The following is a 13,745-nucleotide window of genomic DNA, read 5'->3' on the forward strand; positions in this document are numbered from 1 at the left end:
CGGGGGACCCAGTGGTGCTAATCACCAGTCGTGTTGGAGCATCTCTGTAGGCCACACTGGCCCAGGCAGAAAGCCTGCTCTGTCCCTTCTTCCAATGGCTGTTTTCTCAGTAGAGGATACAATAATTGGCTAACACCATGAGGTGTTAGGGCCTGTGAGTCATCGTTGTCATCATCGTCATCACTGTCATCACCACCGTCCCAACTGCTGCTTGTGAAATGCATGCGTGGTATTAAGTACCTTACATGCGTTATTTCATTTAACCCTCCCAACAGTCTCCTTTGTACATGCTCTTCTCTCTGCCTGGAAACACCGTTTCCCGCCCCCTCACCCCCAATTCTTTTTATTTTTTTTGTGATGGAGTCTCACTCTGTAGCCCAGGCTGGAGCGCAGTGGCACGATCTCGGCTCACTGCAACCTCCGCCTCCTGGCTCCCTGTTCAAGCAGTTCTCCTGCCTCAGCCTCCCAAGTAGCTGGAATTACAGGCACGCGCCACCATGCCCACTAATTTCTGTATTTTTAGTAGAGACGGGATTTCACCATGTTGGCCAAGCTGGTCTTGAACTCCTGATCCCATGATCCTCCCGCCTCAGCCTCCCAAAGTGCTGGGATTACAGGCGTGAGCCGCGCCCAGCCTCCCCAGCCCCAATTCTTCTAATGACTGGTTTCTTACCTTTCAGATCTTAATTCAGATCTCACCTCTTCAGAAAGGCCTTTCCTGACCACCCTAAGATACCCTCCCACCGTCAGATGTCACTCCATCCCTTGGGTCGTCTTCATCACTCTTATTACTATCTGAAATCAGATCTGTTTGTCTTTCCTATAGAAGCTTTGTAAAGGCCTTATACAGACTCACCACTGTCCCTCACCTGGGCATTAACACCCAAGACCCTAGCCCTGAAAGCCCAGTGCCAGGCCCCAGACATGCCCCCATCCCCTGCCACTCAGCTGACAGTCGTCTGTTTCCTCTGTGGATTCACCTTTTTGTGTGTGTGAGCCCAGCCATGGTTTAACCTTTTTTTGGTTCTTGGTCATATTTAATCCAGTATTTCAGATATTCAGAATTGACAACTTCAGTATCCACTCAGTCTATCACGTTGCTAGAACCAGGAGTGTCTCTAACCCTGTACAGTATTTCTTACACACATTGACATTTGAGACCACTGAGTTCAAAGAAAGAAAAGATGATCATAATATTCATAGAAGTCTTGGCACTCACCTCACTCTGCCATCTCCTAGCTGAGGATGGGAGAATGGGTGGATTATTTTGTTGCCTTTTTGTTCCTACTTGCTTATAACTTGCCCCCCTATTTAAATATGAAGCACCCCCCCCCGCCATACCTTTAAAAGTATCACGTTTATTCGTCTGTGGAAGTGAAACATGGCGGATGTGAAGGCACTTAGCACAGGACTGGCCCCGCAAATAACCGGCAGATTCGAATTCACATCCTGCTTGATCTGAATCCTGTCCACACGGTCCTTTGAAAAGTTAGTAGAAAAGATCTTGGGCCGCTGCTTCTTGCCTTTCCAAGTTAGCATTTCCTGTTGAGGCCCTACCAGTGAGTCATCACACTCAAAGAGCCTTGGAACAGAAGTTTTATGACTAGAGCTATAGTTCTGGGATTGTTGGATGCTTAGAGATCTTCTCCCCCAGGACCGCCCACATGCCCCTGCAGTACCACAGAGCCTGCCAAGGACATGGCTGTTTACGGTACCCTTACCCCATGGCTTGACCAGGTCAGGGTATACTGTTTGATGCAGAACAGGAACTCGCTGCTGGATTATCATAATACATAATGCAGTGGATGTTTTCAACTGTTAGGAAACCCACTAATGAAGTTAGTTGTCTGGGGCCTGTCTTTAATAATAAGTAAATATATTAGAAAATACACAGATCCAGGCCGGGCGCGGTGGCTCAAGCCTGTAATCCCAGCACTTTGGGAGGCCGAGACGGGCGGATCACGAGGTCAGGAGATCGAGACCATCCTGGCTAACATGGTGAAACCCCGTCTCTACTAAAAAATACAAAAAACTAGCCGGGTGAGGTGGCGGGCGCCTGTAGTCCCAGCTACTCGGGAGGCTGAGGCAGGAGAATGGCTTGAATCCGGGAGGTGGAGCTTGCAGTGAGCTGAGATCCGGCCACTGCACTCCAGCCCGGGCGACAGAGCGAGACTCCGTCTCAAAAAAAAAAAAAAAAAAAAAGAAAATACACAGATCCAGTTCTCAGCTGTGCTTGTCTACATCTCCAGCAGGACTTGCATCTTGTTCCAAAAGTTTTACAAAGGGGAAGAAAGTACTTGTTTCTCCCTCTTTTTTCCTGTGAATATAAAAACTTCTAGTTGGCCAGGCACAGTGTCTCACGCCTGTAATCCCATCACTTGGAAAGCCAAAGTAGGAGGATTAATTGAGGCCAAGAGTTCAAGACCAGCCTGGACAACATAGCAAGACCCCATCTCAAAAAAAAAAGTTTAAGTTTCAATAAATCTTGCATAATTTCTGGGATTCTTGAAAGCATGGGCTCTCTCAGCACTGAGTCTAATTTCACTGCTTCTTACTGATTTGAATCTTTAATGTTAGACCTATGTTTATCCCTTATTAAAATTTCCCCATGCTTTAATTTCAATGTACCAGTGTCAGCTATCTTATAATTCACAGTGTGCTTTCAGGGGCTGGCTTATAGTTATTTTTCAAAATTTTACTAAACATTTGATTTTTGTTTTTCTAGCAACTGAAATTAATCTCTGAACTTTTTAGTGTGTTTATTTACAAATAGAGCATCTCTAAGCGAGTTTTTGAACTCAGCATTTCATTTTGAAGGTGTCGAGTTTAATGTTACTTGGTGATATGAGACTTCCATTCTTCCAGGTGGAGGATGAGCTCAGCTCCCCAGTGGTGGTGTTCAGATTTTTCCAGGAATTACCAGACTCAGGTCAGTGAATTTTAAAAGAGGGTTATTTTCATATCTGTGTTAAAGGCTTTGAATTTGATACCATTTCAAGTTAAATAGTTCAAAATATTTTTATTGCGAAAAATCTTCAGCCAGCATTTCAGAAAAATGTAATAATGTTCATGAAAACTTCAGTCCGAAATGCCTTAGTATTTTGCTGATAGTTTGCGGTGATTAAACCAGGGGTTCCCAAATGCCAGTCGCTGGACCAGTGCTGGAATGGCTGAGAAAGAGTTGCTTGAACATAAAGATTTGTGGGCCTTACTTCCCACATATTTTGAGTCAGTAGGTTGTACCCAGGAATCTGTATCTTTAAAGAATGTCCCAAGTGCCACCAATCTAGTCCAGGGCACCATTATTTTTTTACCTGGATGGCCATTGTCCCCTCTCAACTGATTTCTGACTTTCATACATTCTACACAGCCCATTCCAGACCATTCTCCACCTGGCAGAGTGAGGGTTATAAGTGGAAGTCACATGGTGTTGAAACTGGAAAGGTTCCCTTGTCCCCCTCACAGGGCACGTGATGGGGGTGTGGCTCGCTTCTTCAATGCCCCGCTGCTGCTCAAACCTGTAGGAGAGCATACAGACAGGCGGGCTGTGGGGCTCCGACTGCATGGCAGCATCTAGGGGTGAATGTTTTATAGCTCCTAAGGCCCCAGTGGGCATGTGTTACAGTGTGCTCTTTTAATTTAGTCGTCTGTAGGCAGCTTGTTTTAGCTCAGTTAGACCCCCTTCCTTATCACAAGGACAGAGGGATTAATGTATCCCATGTTCTTGCCTTGGTGTACCGGAAGAATGGGATCACACGTGGGCTTGGAGAATGAGTGCAAGGTTTATTGAGTGGAAGTAGCTCTCCGCCAATGGGGGAGCCAGAAGGGAGATAGTTTTCCCTTGGAGTTGGGCCAGTCAGCGGCCCTGGCCAAACCCCGCCTCATCCCGCTGGCCAATGGCCTGCTGGCTTGCCGGTCGGGGTGCTCTTCTGCCGACCTGCTCTCGATGACCAGCCCCTTGTGTCTTTTTTCCACCAATGTGTTCCTCTTGCCATCTGGCCACTTTGGTCTGCCCACTAGGGTCTCAGGTTTTTATAGGCCCAGGATGGTGGTGTGGCGGGCCAGGGTGGTCTTGGGAAATGCAGCATGTGGGGGAAGGCAGGAGTGCCTGTCCTCACGTAGGTCCGTGGGGTGGAGCCCTCGCCAGGGACCTGCCTTTATCTCCCCAGCACTTCCCTTCCCTGCTTCTGTGTCATTTGAAGGGACCACGCTCTTCTCTTCCCAGCACTCCTGTATCAGTGTCACTTCCGTGCCCAGAGCCCAAGGGTATCTTACCGTTTCAGTGGAACAAAGGCCAGGCTCTCCCACGCCCCATGAGGCCTGCACACTCTGCCCCGACTTCCCCTCTGCCTTCCCCTCTTCCACTCTTCCTCTAGTTCATTGTGCCTCAGTCAGACCGGTCTTTTCCGCACTGCAGGAACACTCTGCCCTTTCCTACTGCAAGGGCGTAACACTCGGTGTTCCCTCTGCCTCACACACATTTCTCTCTTCTGGTGCCAGCTCCTCCTCACCATTTCAGTCTCTACTAAGTATCCACCTCCTCAGAGAGCCTTCCCTGCCTATCCTGCCTGAGGGACTCCATCATTTTCTATCAGAGCCCCCAGCTTCTCTCGTGACACTAACAACCACATGAGTGATTTTCTTTCTTTATGGTCCGTTTCCTCAACTAAAATGTAAGCTCCAAGATGACAGAAACCTTACCTGCCTTCTGTCTCAAGTGTTGGGCTCTGTGCCTGGCATGGGTTGGCACCCACTGTGAGGCCTAGTTGGATGATCGTGGCTCTCACAGACCTCACACGGTGCTTGGGAGACTGGTTACTAACTTACAACAATTGCTGTTTCCTCTTGAAATCCCTTGAAAGCAAACCTTTTCAAAAATGAAATTAATAATTCTGTTTTTTTTTTTTTTTTTTTTTTTTTGAGAAGGAGTCTCGCTCTGTCACCCAGGCTGGAGTGCAGTGGCCAGATCTCAGCTCACTGCAAACTCCGCCTCCTGGGATTACGCCATTCTCCTGCCTCAGCCTCCCGAGTAGCTGGGACTACAGGCGCCCGCCACCTCGCCCGGCTAGTTTTTTGTATTTTTTTAGTAGAGACGGGGTTTCACCATGTTAGCCAGGATGGTCTCGATCTCCTGACCTCGTGATCCGCCCGCCTCGGCCTCCCAAAGTGCTGGGATTACAGGCTTGAGCCACCACGCCCGGCCAATAATTCTGTTTTATGTGAATGTATTCAAGTGTTACATAGATCGTGAGGAAAAAGAAACGTAGCCCTTCTGTCAGATAATACATGAGAATTCAGTAATACGAGTCAGTGCCCTCGGGCTAGTATTGGGATGGGAATGAAGTAGGGTTGGGAGGGTGTTGTTTTTGGTCAGCTGTGTTTCTGGGAGTGACTCCCTTTCTGTGTTTTGGTGTCAGATCCGGTGTTTAAAGCTATCCCAGTGCCCACCATGACACCTTCGGCAGTTGGCCGGGAGAGGCACTCGTGTGACGCGCTGAATCGCTGGGTGAGAATGGCAGCTGCCTGCCTTTCCTTTCAGGTCCTGGCCCATCACCGTCCCACCTGCTGGTGAGGGTGACGCACGCTCCTGTATGGGAACTGAGGCCCACAGGAGGAGCCGCCCTGCCAGTGCTGGGCCTGCTCTGGGGTTCTGTTCCCCGTTCTGTTACCACCTCATGAGCTGGGTCACCTCTGGCAAGTCCTTCCGACATTGCTTCCTCACTTTCCTTGCTGCCGTATAAGGCTGTGAGATAACAGGCAAAATGTGGGCTGCAGGGCAGCTGCGGTGGGTTCTGGTGAGCCCGGGCAGCACAGCCGGGAGCCCCAGGCAGAGTCTGCCGAGCATCTGCAGCTGGCAGTGTGGAGCCAGGCCTGCGCTTTGGTAGCTTTTTGGGCACTGAATAGTAACTCTAGAATTTGAGTCTGAAGCATGTTGTGAACAGTGTGGGACAGCGTCAGCAGCGGTCCTAGCCAATGCTGGACACGCCCAGCCTAGCAGGGTTGGCGGATAAGTCCTGGTACACCCATGCTGGGGCTCAGCACAGCTGTGAGAGACCATAGAGCTGAATGTCTCAAGCAGAAGGGAACTGGTCATCATAAACGAAATGAATCAGTGCAGGTTACTAAGCAGTGTCGAGTAGCCTGTTTTATGGCAACAACTACAACACCCCACCTGCCACTCAGAGAAGTGACACTGGGGTTAGACCACATGTCAGCAGTGGGTGTCGCTTAGTAATGTGTTGTGGGTCATTGTTATTTTTTTTTTTTTTTACCTGTATTTCCTAAATTTTTCTACGATGAACTTGTATTAATAAGAAAAAAACATAAAATTTACTGTTTTTAAAAAGCTGCTCTAAGTATTCAGAGACAGTCAAAAGATGAGAAGGAACCAGTTCTCTGGAAGCCTCTTTGGTCTGGGGCCGAGCGGATGAGGGTGGGTCCTGAAGACTTCTGAGTCCCTCGTTACAGGAGGGTGTTCATTTTGTCCTCACAGCTGGGAGACCAGCTGAAGCAGCTGGTGCCTGCAAGTGGCCTCACGGTCATGGATCTGGAAGCCGAGGGCACGTGTGTGCGGTTCAGCCCTTTGATGACGGCAGCAGGTAACCAGGCCCGGACATCCCTTGCTCTTGTTCTGGGGCTGCTGGGTGGATTGGCTTGCGCTTATGATACTCTCTCCTCCTGGAGTCATTAGCATCTCTTTTTGGAGGGGCATTTCCTTTTCTTTTGGGCTAAATTTAGGTAGATTAGCATTCCCATGTAACGTATCAGAATCAGAATGAGAATTCAGAAGTCACCTGAATTGGCTGGGCTTGGTGGCTCACGCCTGTAATCCCAGCACTTTGGGAGGCCAAGGCAGGCGGATCATCTGAGGTCAGGAGTTCAAGACCAGCCTGGCCAACATGGTGAAACCCTGTCTCTACTAAAAAGACAAAAATTTAGCCAGGCCTGGTGGTACACGCCTATAGTCCCAGCTACTTGGGAGGCTGAGGCAGGAGAATCACTTGAACCCAGGAAGCAGAGGTTGCAGTGAGCTGAGATTACACCACTACACTTCAGCCTGGGCGACAGAGGAGACTCCGTCTCAAAAAAAAAGTCACCACCTGAATTCCTTTTTTGTTGCTGTTGAGTCAGGGTCTTGCTCCGTCACCCAGGCTGGAGTGCAGTGGTGTGATCATGGCTCACTGCAGCCTTGACCTCCTGGGCTCAAATGATCTTCCCACCTCAGCCCCCGAGGAGTTGGGACCACAGGTGTGAGCCACCACACTGGACTAGGTTTTGCATTTTTTGTAGAAACAGGGTTTTGCCATGTCGGCCAGGCCAGAATTCCTGTATTTTGATGTCTTGTGATCTTCCGTTCCCCACTGCAAGGGTTCTCACTCCCCACTGCACATGACAGTCACCCAGGAGCTTTACACACAACCAGTGGCTGCCCACCTCCAGAGAGTCTAGAGTGGAGCCTGGGGATCTGTGCTTTGGTTTTTATTATTTTTTTAGAAACAAGGTCTCATTTGTCACCCAGGCTGGAATGCAGTGTCTTGACTATAGCTCACTGCAACCTCGACCTCCTGGGCTCAAGCAGTCCCCTGCCTCAGCCTCCCAAGGAGGTGGGACTACAGGCGAGCACCACCACATCTATTTTTTTTTTTTTTTAATTTTTCATAGAGACGTCGTCTCACTATGTCACCCAGGCTGCTCTTGAACTCCTGGCCTTAAGTGATCCTCCTGCCTCAGCTTCCCAAAGCACTGGCCACTATAAGGATTGCCTGGCCACAGCTCTAGAGGCTTAGTCTCTAACACTGCAAAAGTAAGCCAGTGAGCCCTGAGGCCCGGCACTGTCACCATCTCCCTGCCGTTCCTGTGTGGGGACACCAGCCTACCACAGTACTTCCCTTTCTCAGTCGTAGGAATGTATAGAATCTGTGGCTGGCTTTCTGTGCTGAACCTGTGGTGTGATGTCTCCAGCCTGCCTGAAGTAGGCTTGCTGTGGGAAGAGTGATTTCTAACACTGGAGTGTGTCATTGTGGGCCACATCTGTGAGGGAAACACTCCACACCTGCTACAGCCAGCTGTGTCGTTTCTAACCCTAATTCTTCCATGTCTGGGTTGAGTGCCTTTTTTTTTTAATCTCCATGGCTCCAGGTAACTGGAGTACCTCGAGCTTTTGACCTTCCCAGTAGTGGAAGAGGGAGCCCTGCCCTCTTGTCACTGGCCATCTTGTGAGCATTCTCTGACATTTTGTGAACATCTTCAGTTTTAGGAACTCGGGGAGAGGACGTGGATCAGCTCGTAGCCTGCATAGAAAGCAAACTGCCAGTGCTGAGCTCTACGCTCCAGTTGCGTGAAGAGTTCAAGCAGGAAGTGGAAGCAACGGCAGGTCTCCTATATGTTGATGACCCTAACTGGCCTGGAATAGGGGTTGTCAGGTAAAGTCTTGGCCAGCCACTTGATGTTAGAGACTTTTCTGTATGAAGAACACGGGTGGGTCATTTTGTGTACCACCTTAGAAATCCAAGATGACTGTGTAGTCACAATATACTTAACAAACATGCAACTCAGTTTTCTGGGCATTTACAAAAGCACAGTGCAAGCAGGCAATTCGGCTCACCATGGCACTCAGGGAGGGGAGTTGCTGAATGTCCTGCCTGTGTGTGCCGACTCTCAGCTACCTAGGAGAAGATGCTGACAGGTATATATCACTGACAATGGTTACTATCCAGGGCATATAGAGAATTGCAAATCAGTAAAGAACCCAGCTCTTGGGGAAAGAGGGGAAAGAGAACTCCCCTGTCCTTTCTCGTTCAGTGGGTGCAGTCCTGTGGCTGCTTTCTCTCGCCTTCAGAGGTGAGGCAAACCTCTTTTTGTATTGCACATGAGACTTCCAGACCTTACATGGAACTAAAGACTTAGGCTTTCGGCTGGGCATGGTGGCTCCTGCCTGTAATCCCAGCACTTTGGGAGGCTGACAGGAGGATAGATCACTCACCAGGAGCTTGAGACCAGCCTGGACAACATGGCGAAACCCCATCTCTACAAAATTGCAAAAGTTAGCCGGGGTGGTGGTGCACACCTGTAGTCCCAGCTACTCAGGAAGCTTAGATGGGAGGATCAACTGAGCCCAGGAAGTGGAGGTTGCAGTGAGCCAAGATCATGCCACTGCACTCTAGCCTGGGCCACCAAGTGAGACCCTGCCTCAAAAAGAAAAAAAAAAAAAAAAAAAAAAAAAGGCTTTCCTGTGACTTTCTCTTTACTCCTGGCAATCTATACACCTGTGGCCTTCCTGAAACTTTGTGGTCTGGAGACACTGGCAGTAGTTCTTTTGCCCATTGGATCCACTCCATTGTCCTGCTAATATCTAGAGGTTTCTACTCCACCTCTAATTCTGTATCAGAAGAGACATTTGATCTTTCAGGCTGAAATGCTGTTGTTTGATGTTATTTTAGGTATGAACATGCTAATGATGATAAGAGCAGTTTGAAATCAGATCCCGAAGGGGAAAAAATCCACGCTGGACTCCTGAAAAAGTTAAATGAACTGGAATCTGACCTAACATTTAAAATAGGTAATTACTTTTGTAAGTCAGCTGTGAGGTTTGGAAGGACATTTGCTAAGTGGCTTTAAAGAAGATGGCTTATCTCTTGGAGGATTAGCATCTCTCCGGCTGAGTTCCGGGCGAAGGTGGGGTTCTGAGACCTCCCTCCCTTTCTGCAGCCTTGCCAGGCCTTTCTCTCTGTCCTTAGAATCTCCATGGAGGAGATCCCTTTGTGTGTGGTCAGGCTACTGGACAGGAGAGCAGGTCCACGTCTCACCCATGACAGAGGACTTGGGAACCCAAGTTTGTCTCATTTCCTTTGCAGGTCCTGAGTATAAGAGCATGAAGAGCTGCCTTTATGTCGGCATGGCGAGCGAGGACATGGATGTGGCTGAGCTCGTGGAGACCATTGCGGCCACAGCCCGGGAGATAGAGGAGAACTCCAGGGTCCGTAGCACCCATCAGTGTTCATTCCTTTTCCGAGTTTTGTCCCACCAAACAGCGGGGGTCACGAGGAAGGGAGCTGCCCTTGGGATGTCTGTTCATTCTCTCTTCAAGCCTGTCAATGTTTTTTGTAAGCTGGGCCTTGTGCCAGGTGTCAGGGATGCCAAGTGGGTTTGACAGCCCATGCCCCAGTGATCTCACAAGCTCAGGGGGAAAGAGCCACATAGCCACGCTGTGTAGTAACCCCGCATTGGAGAAGAGGGCGGGTAGCTGGACACACAGGCAGACACATTCACCCCTGCCACCAAGGTCAGGGAGGACTTCCGCTGTGGAGCTGTGTCCTGAGGGTGAATGAAACGGGCTTCTTTATGTGTGGTTCCCCCCATACCCCTTCCCTACAGCACTTCCCACCAGGAATAGACCTACTGCTGTGGGTCCCTTAGTGTGGAGGACCAGGCTAGAAGGCTGATCAGGTATCCTCCAAACAGATCATTACTTCCCTAAAATCACTCAAAAGGAGAGAAGAGGGACCAAGGTAAGACTGCTGTAAAAGGAGAGACATGCGGCCGAGGAGCCAGCTTCATTCCTTCCTGAGCCTGACTTTATGACTTCTCTGTTTTCAAGAATACCTACCAGATGAGGCTGCTCACCAAGGTGTGTCCGCCTAGGCCTCTATGAGCATTTTATCCGCTTGTCTTTGATTTTCTATTCTTTTTACACCGGCATTTCAATGCAGGATTTCATTGACCTGCTTTTGAAATATTCCCTCAGTGCCGTGTTACTAGCTCTTCTGGGTCCCAGGCAAGAAGCTTAAACAAGTAATGCCTTTCTTGGTCTTAACCGCAGCTTCTGGAAAACATGACAGAGGTGGTTCGGAAAGGCATTCAGGAAGCTCAGGTCGAGCTGCAGAAGGCGAATGAAGAACGGCTTCTGGAAGAGGTGAGGCCCCCGACGGGCAGCAGGCTGGGGGCGCCGCCGTGAGGCCAGGTGGCCCTGAGCACTGGTCCTGTCTTGCAGGGGGTGTTGCGGCAGATCCCTGTAGTGGGCTCCGTGCTGAATTGGTTTTCTCCGGTCCAGGCTTTACAGAAGGGAAGAACTTTTAACTTGACAGCAGGTAGGATGGCATAGCCTCCTCCCAGGTCTCAATTGACCTTGGGAGGTTTCACCAGATGCCCTTGGGTCCCAACACTCTTCGCACTGAGAAGCCCGGCCTGGTTCCCATTCTTCATCACTGGGTGTGGGCTGGGCATCTGAGGAGACAAGGTCTGGTGTGCCCTGTCCTCCTCCCCCCACACCCTGGCGGCTGAAACAGCAGGGAAGCAGCTACCCGCTCTCTGCAACTGTTGCCACCGCGAGGCCATCAGGACGCGCCTACTCAGCCGTGCAGACTCTCAGGGTGCTGTGTCTTGGGCATTTTGATTCAGGGTTAATACTTCTTCATGTGTGTTCTGCACCAGCAGAGGATGGCTTTTGCAAGCGGCAATGCAGACTGAAGCATGGAGCGCTGGCACGGTTTATTCTGAACCAGGCAGCCAGCAAGCGTTCCAGCCACTGGAATGTGGGGAGGGTGTTAACAGTCTGTGACTCCTTTCCTGTTCTACCGAGGAAATAATTTCCTACACTTGAGCCCCTTCCTTCATTCTTCCCCAGGAAACGATGACTCCATTGTCATGAAAGCAAAAGATAATCTGATTTCTAATCTCCCAAGCCTTAGCCTTCAGCAGAGGCACCCACTTCTTGTGGCTACAGTACATTTCCCTGTTGGGCCTGGCTCCCTGGGTGCGCTCATGCGGCACTGCTGGCGAGTGCTGGCAGTGCTGGCCCTGTGAGGTGGCTCTCTCTAGCTCAGCACATTCATAAGTGCTCTTGTCTCCACCGGTCTGTGGCAGGCTCAATGGCTGGAAAGAGGTTATTGGGGAGCAAGGCTATGTGAGGGCAGGTGGTGTCTTCCAGGGCAGCCTGTGCCTGTCGTTTCCACCCAGCCCTCTCCTCTCCCGCAGGCTCTCTGGAGTCCACGGAACCCATATACGTCTACAAAGCACAAGGTGCAGGAGTCACGCCGCCTCCAACGCCCTCGGGCAGCCGCACCAAGCAGAGGCTTCCAGGTAAGTGACCCCTCACGCTGAGTTCAGGTATTTCTTTGTTTTCTGGGTTCTTGAACTCGAGGTCTATTTCTCTTCATTTAAGACCAACTACCGCCATCTCTTTAACCATTTTGGTGGCTGTGGAATTCAGCCTTGAAGAAATCCCTCGGTAGCATGCTAAGGGGAAGTTGGGGTCTTCTTCCCCAACTTCCCCCCAACAATGAAAGATGACATTGTCACTGTGGTGTTTACCCTCCTGCGCGTTTCCTAATGAAGATGACCTTAAGAGTTCCCTGGCCTGGGGAGCATGTTGGTGTCACGCTAGCAGCTCTCGGTTTTCTCATCTCCTAAAACACCTCAGAGCCGGTAGTTAAGATTTCTGCTGAAGCCGTGTCCAGAAGTAAAGCAATTATCTGTTGCACAGCCAGCCTGTGTTGCGGAAGTCTCCTCACTGAGCCTCGGCGCGGTCTGTCTGCCCTTTCTGTAGGCCAGAAGCCTTTTAAGAGGTCCCTGCGAGGTTCAGATGCTTTGAGTGAGACCAGCTCAGTCAGCCACATTGAAGACTTAGAAAAGGTGGAGCATCTGTCCGGTGGGCCGGAGCAGATCACCCTCGAGGCCAGCAGCACTGAGGGACACCCAGGGGCTCCCAGCCCTCAGCACGCTGACCAGACCGAGGCCTTCCAGAAAGGGGCCCCACACCCAGAAGATGACCACCCACAGGTAGAAGGAGCGGAGAGCTTAAGATAAGACTCACTTTGTGGTTTGAGACTGTACTGAGTATTGTTTCAGGGAAGATGAAGTTGTATTGGAAATGTGAACTGTGCCACATACTAATATAAATTACTGTTATTTGTGCTTCACTGGGATTTTGGCACAATTATGTGCCTGAAAGGTAGGCTTTCTAGGAGGGCAGTCAGCTTGTCTAACTTCATGTAAATGTAGAACCAACCAGGAACTTTTTCCTAAGTTACCATAAATGCTTTTTATTTACAAAAAACACTTCAAGTGTCTACTACTTGGACCCTTGCTCTGAGGTTGCACGTGGCAACTTTTTGGTAAAACAGCTTTTCATTAGCATTCTCCAGGTTCTCTGCGACACTTCAGAGGTGAGACTGGCCGTTTCCTTTGCTGTCGGTGTTAGTTGGTCTTTAGTATGATCAAGTTGAATATACAACGGGACTGCTAGGCTTGAAGGAAAGCAGTGTTTGTGGGATTGTAAATAAGAGCATCAGAAACCCTCCCCAGCTACTGCTCTTCCTGGAGACTTAGTAAGGACTGTGTCCACTTGAGCTGTGGCAAGGCTGCTATCCAGCCTTGTCTTCTGCCACAAGCCCACTTCTCCCTTTATATACTGTTTGTAAAGAGAAACTATGTAGTCTCCTCCTGACCATATATTTTTAAATACTGGTAAAGCTTTTAAATTGGCATATAAGTACAGACTGCTCATTTCTGTTTAGTAGCTGAAAACCCAATAGATGCTACCCTTAAGAGCCTGCTCTTCCGTGTGCTGCATAGCACCCACCTGGGTTAAAATCTGAAAGCAAGTACCCCTTTGACTTGTCTCCCACTGAAGCTTCTGCAGCTTCTACTGCCCTGGCAGCTCACCTGGGCCCAACCCAGAAACACGAACCAGCAGAGCACTCTCATGCTGATCCAGCCAGGCTCCCTGCGTAAGTCAGTAGCTCACT

The 13,745-nt window shown here is 49.8% G+C and overlaps 1 protein-coding gene across 5 annotated transcripts in view; it reads left to right on the forward strand.

Annotated features, from left to right (window-relative positions):
• Nucleotides 1-13,745, forward strand: part of LOC104678413 (pyridoxal-dependent decarboxylase domain-containing protein 1) — a 62,036-nt gene that overhangs the window by 46,889 nt on the left and 1,402 nt on the right. For 4 of the 5 annotated variants that reach the window (XM_030924388.1, XM_030924390.1, XM_030924389.1 and 1 more), the window contains 10 exons: nucleotides 2,866-2,929; nucleotides 5,418-5,506; nucleotides 6,494-6,599; nucleotides 8,252-8,423; nucleotides 9,441-9,559; nucleotides 9,855-9,976; nucleotides 10,820-10,912; nucleotides 10,991-11,087; nucleotides 11,974-12,078; nucleotides 12,545-12,777. In XM_030924388.1, coding sequence (XP_030780248.1) covers nucleotides 2,866-2,929; nucleotides 5,418-5,506; nucleotides 6,494-6,599; nucleotides 8,252-8,423; nucleotides 9,441-9,559; nucleotides 9,855-9,976; nucleotides 10,820-10,912; nucleotides 10,991-11,087; nucleotides 11,974-12,078; nucleotides 12,545-12,777 — 1,200 coding nt within the window. Of the gene's footprint in view, nucleotides 1-2,865; nucleotides 2,930-5,417; nucleotides 5,573-6,493; nucleotides 6,600-8,251; nucleotides 8,424-9,440; nucleotides 9,560-9,854; nucleotides 9,977-10,819; nucleotides 10,913-10,990; nucleotides 11,088-11,973; nucleotides 12,079-12,544; nucleotides 12,778-13,745 lie in introns of those variants that run through there. The other variant, XM_030924392.1, reaches the window with a different exon arrangement.

The sequence above is a fragment of the Rhinopithecus roxellana genome, chromosome 20 (genome assembly GCF_007565055.1).
Source record: "Rhinopithecus roxellana isolate Shanxi Qingling chromosome 20, ASM756505v1, whole genome shotgun sequence".
In the NCBI taxonomy this organism is placed as follows: Eukaryota; Metazoa; Chordata; class Mammalia; order Primates; family Cercopithecidae; genus Rhinopithecus; species Rhinopithecus roxellana.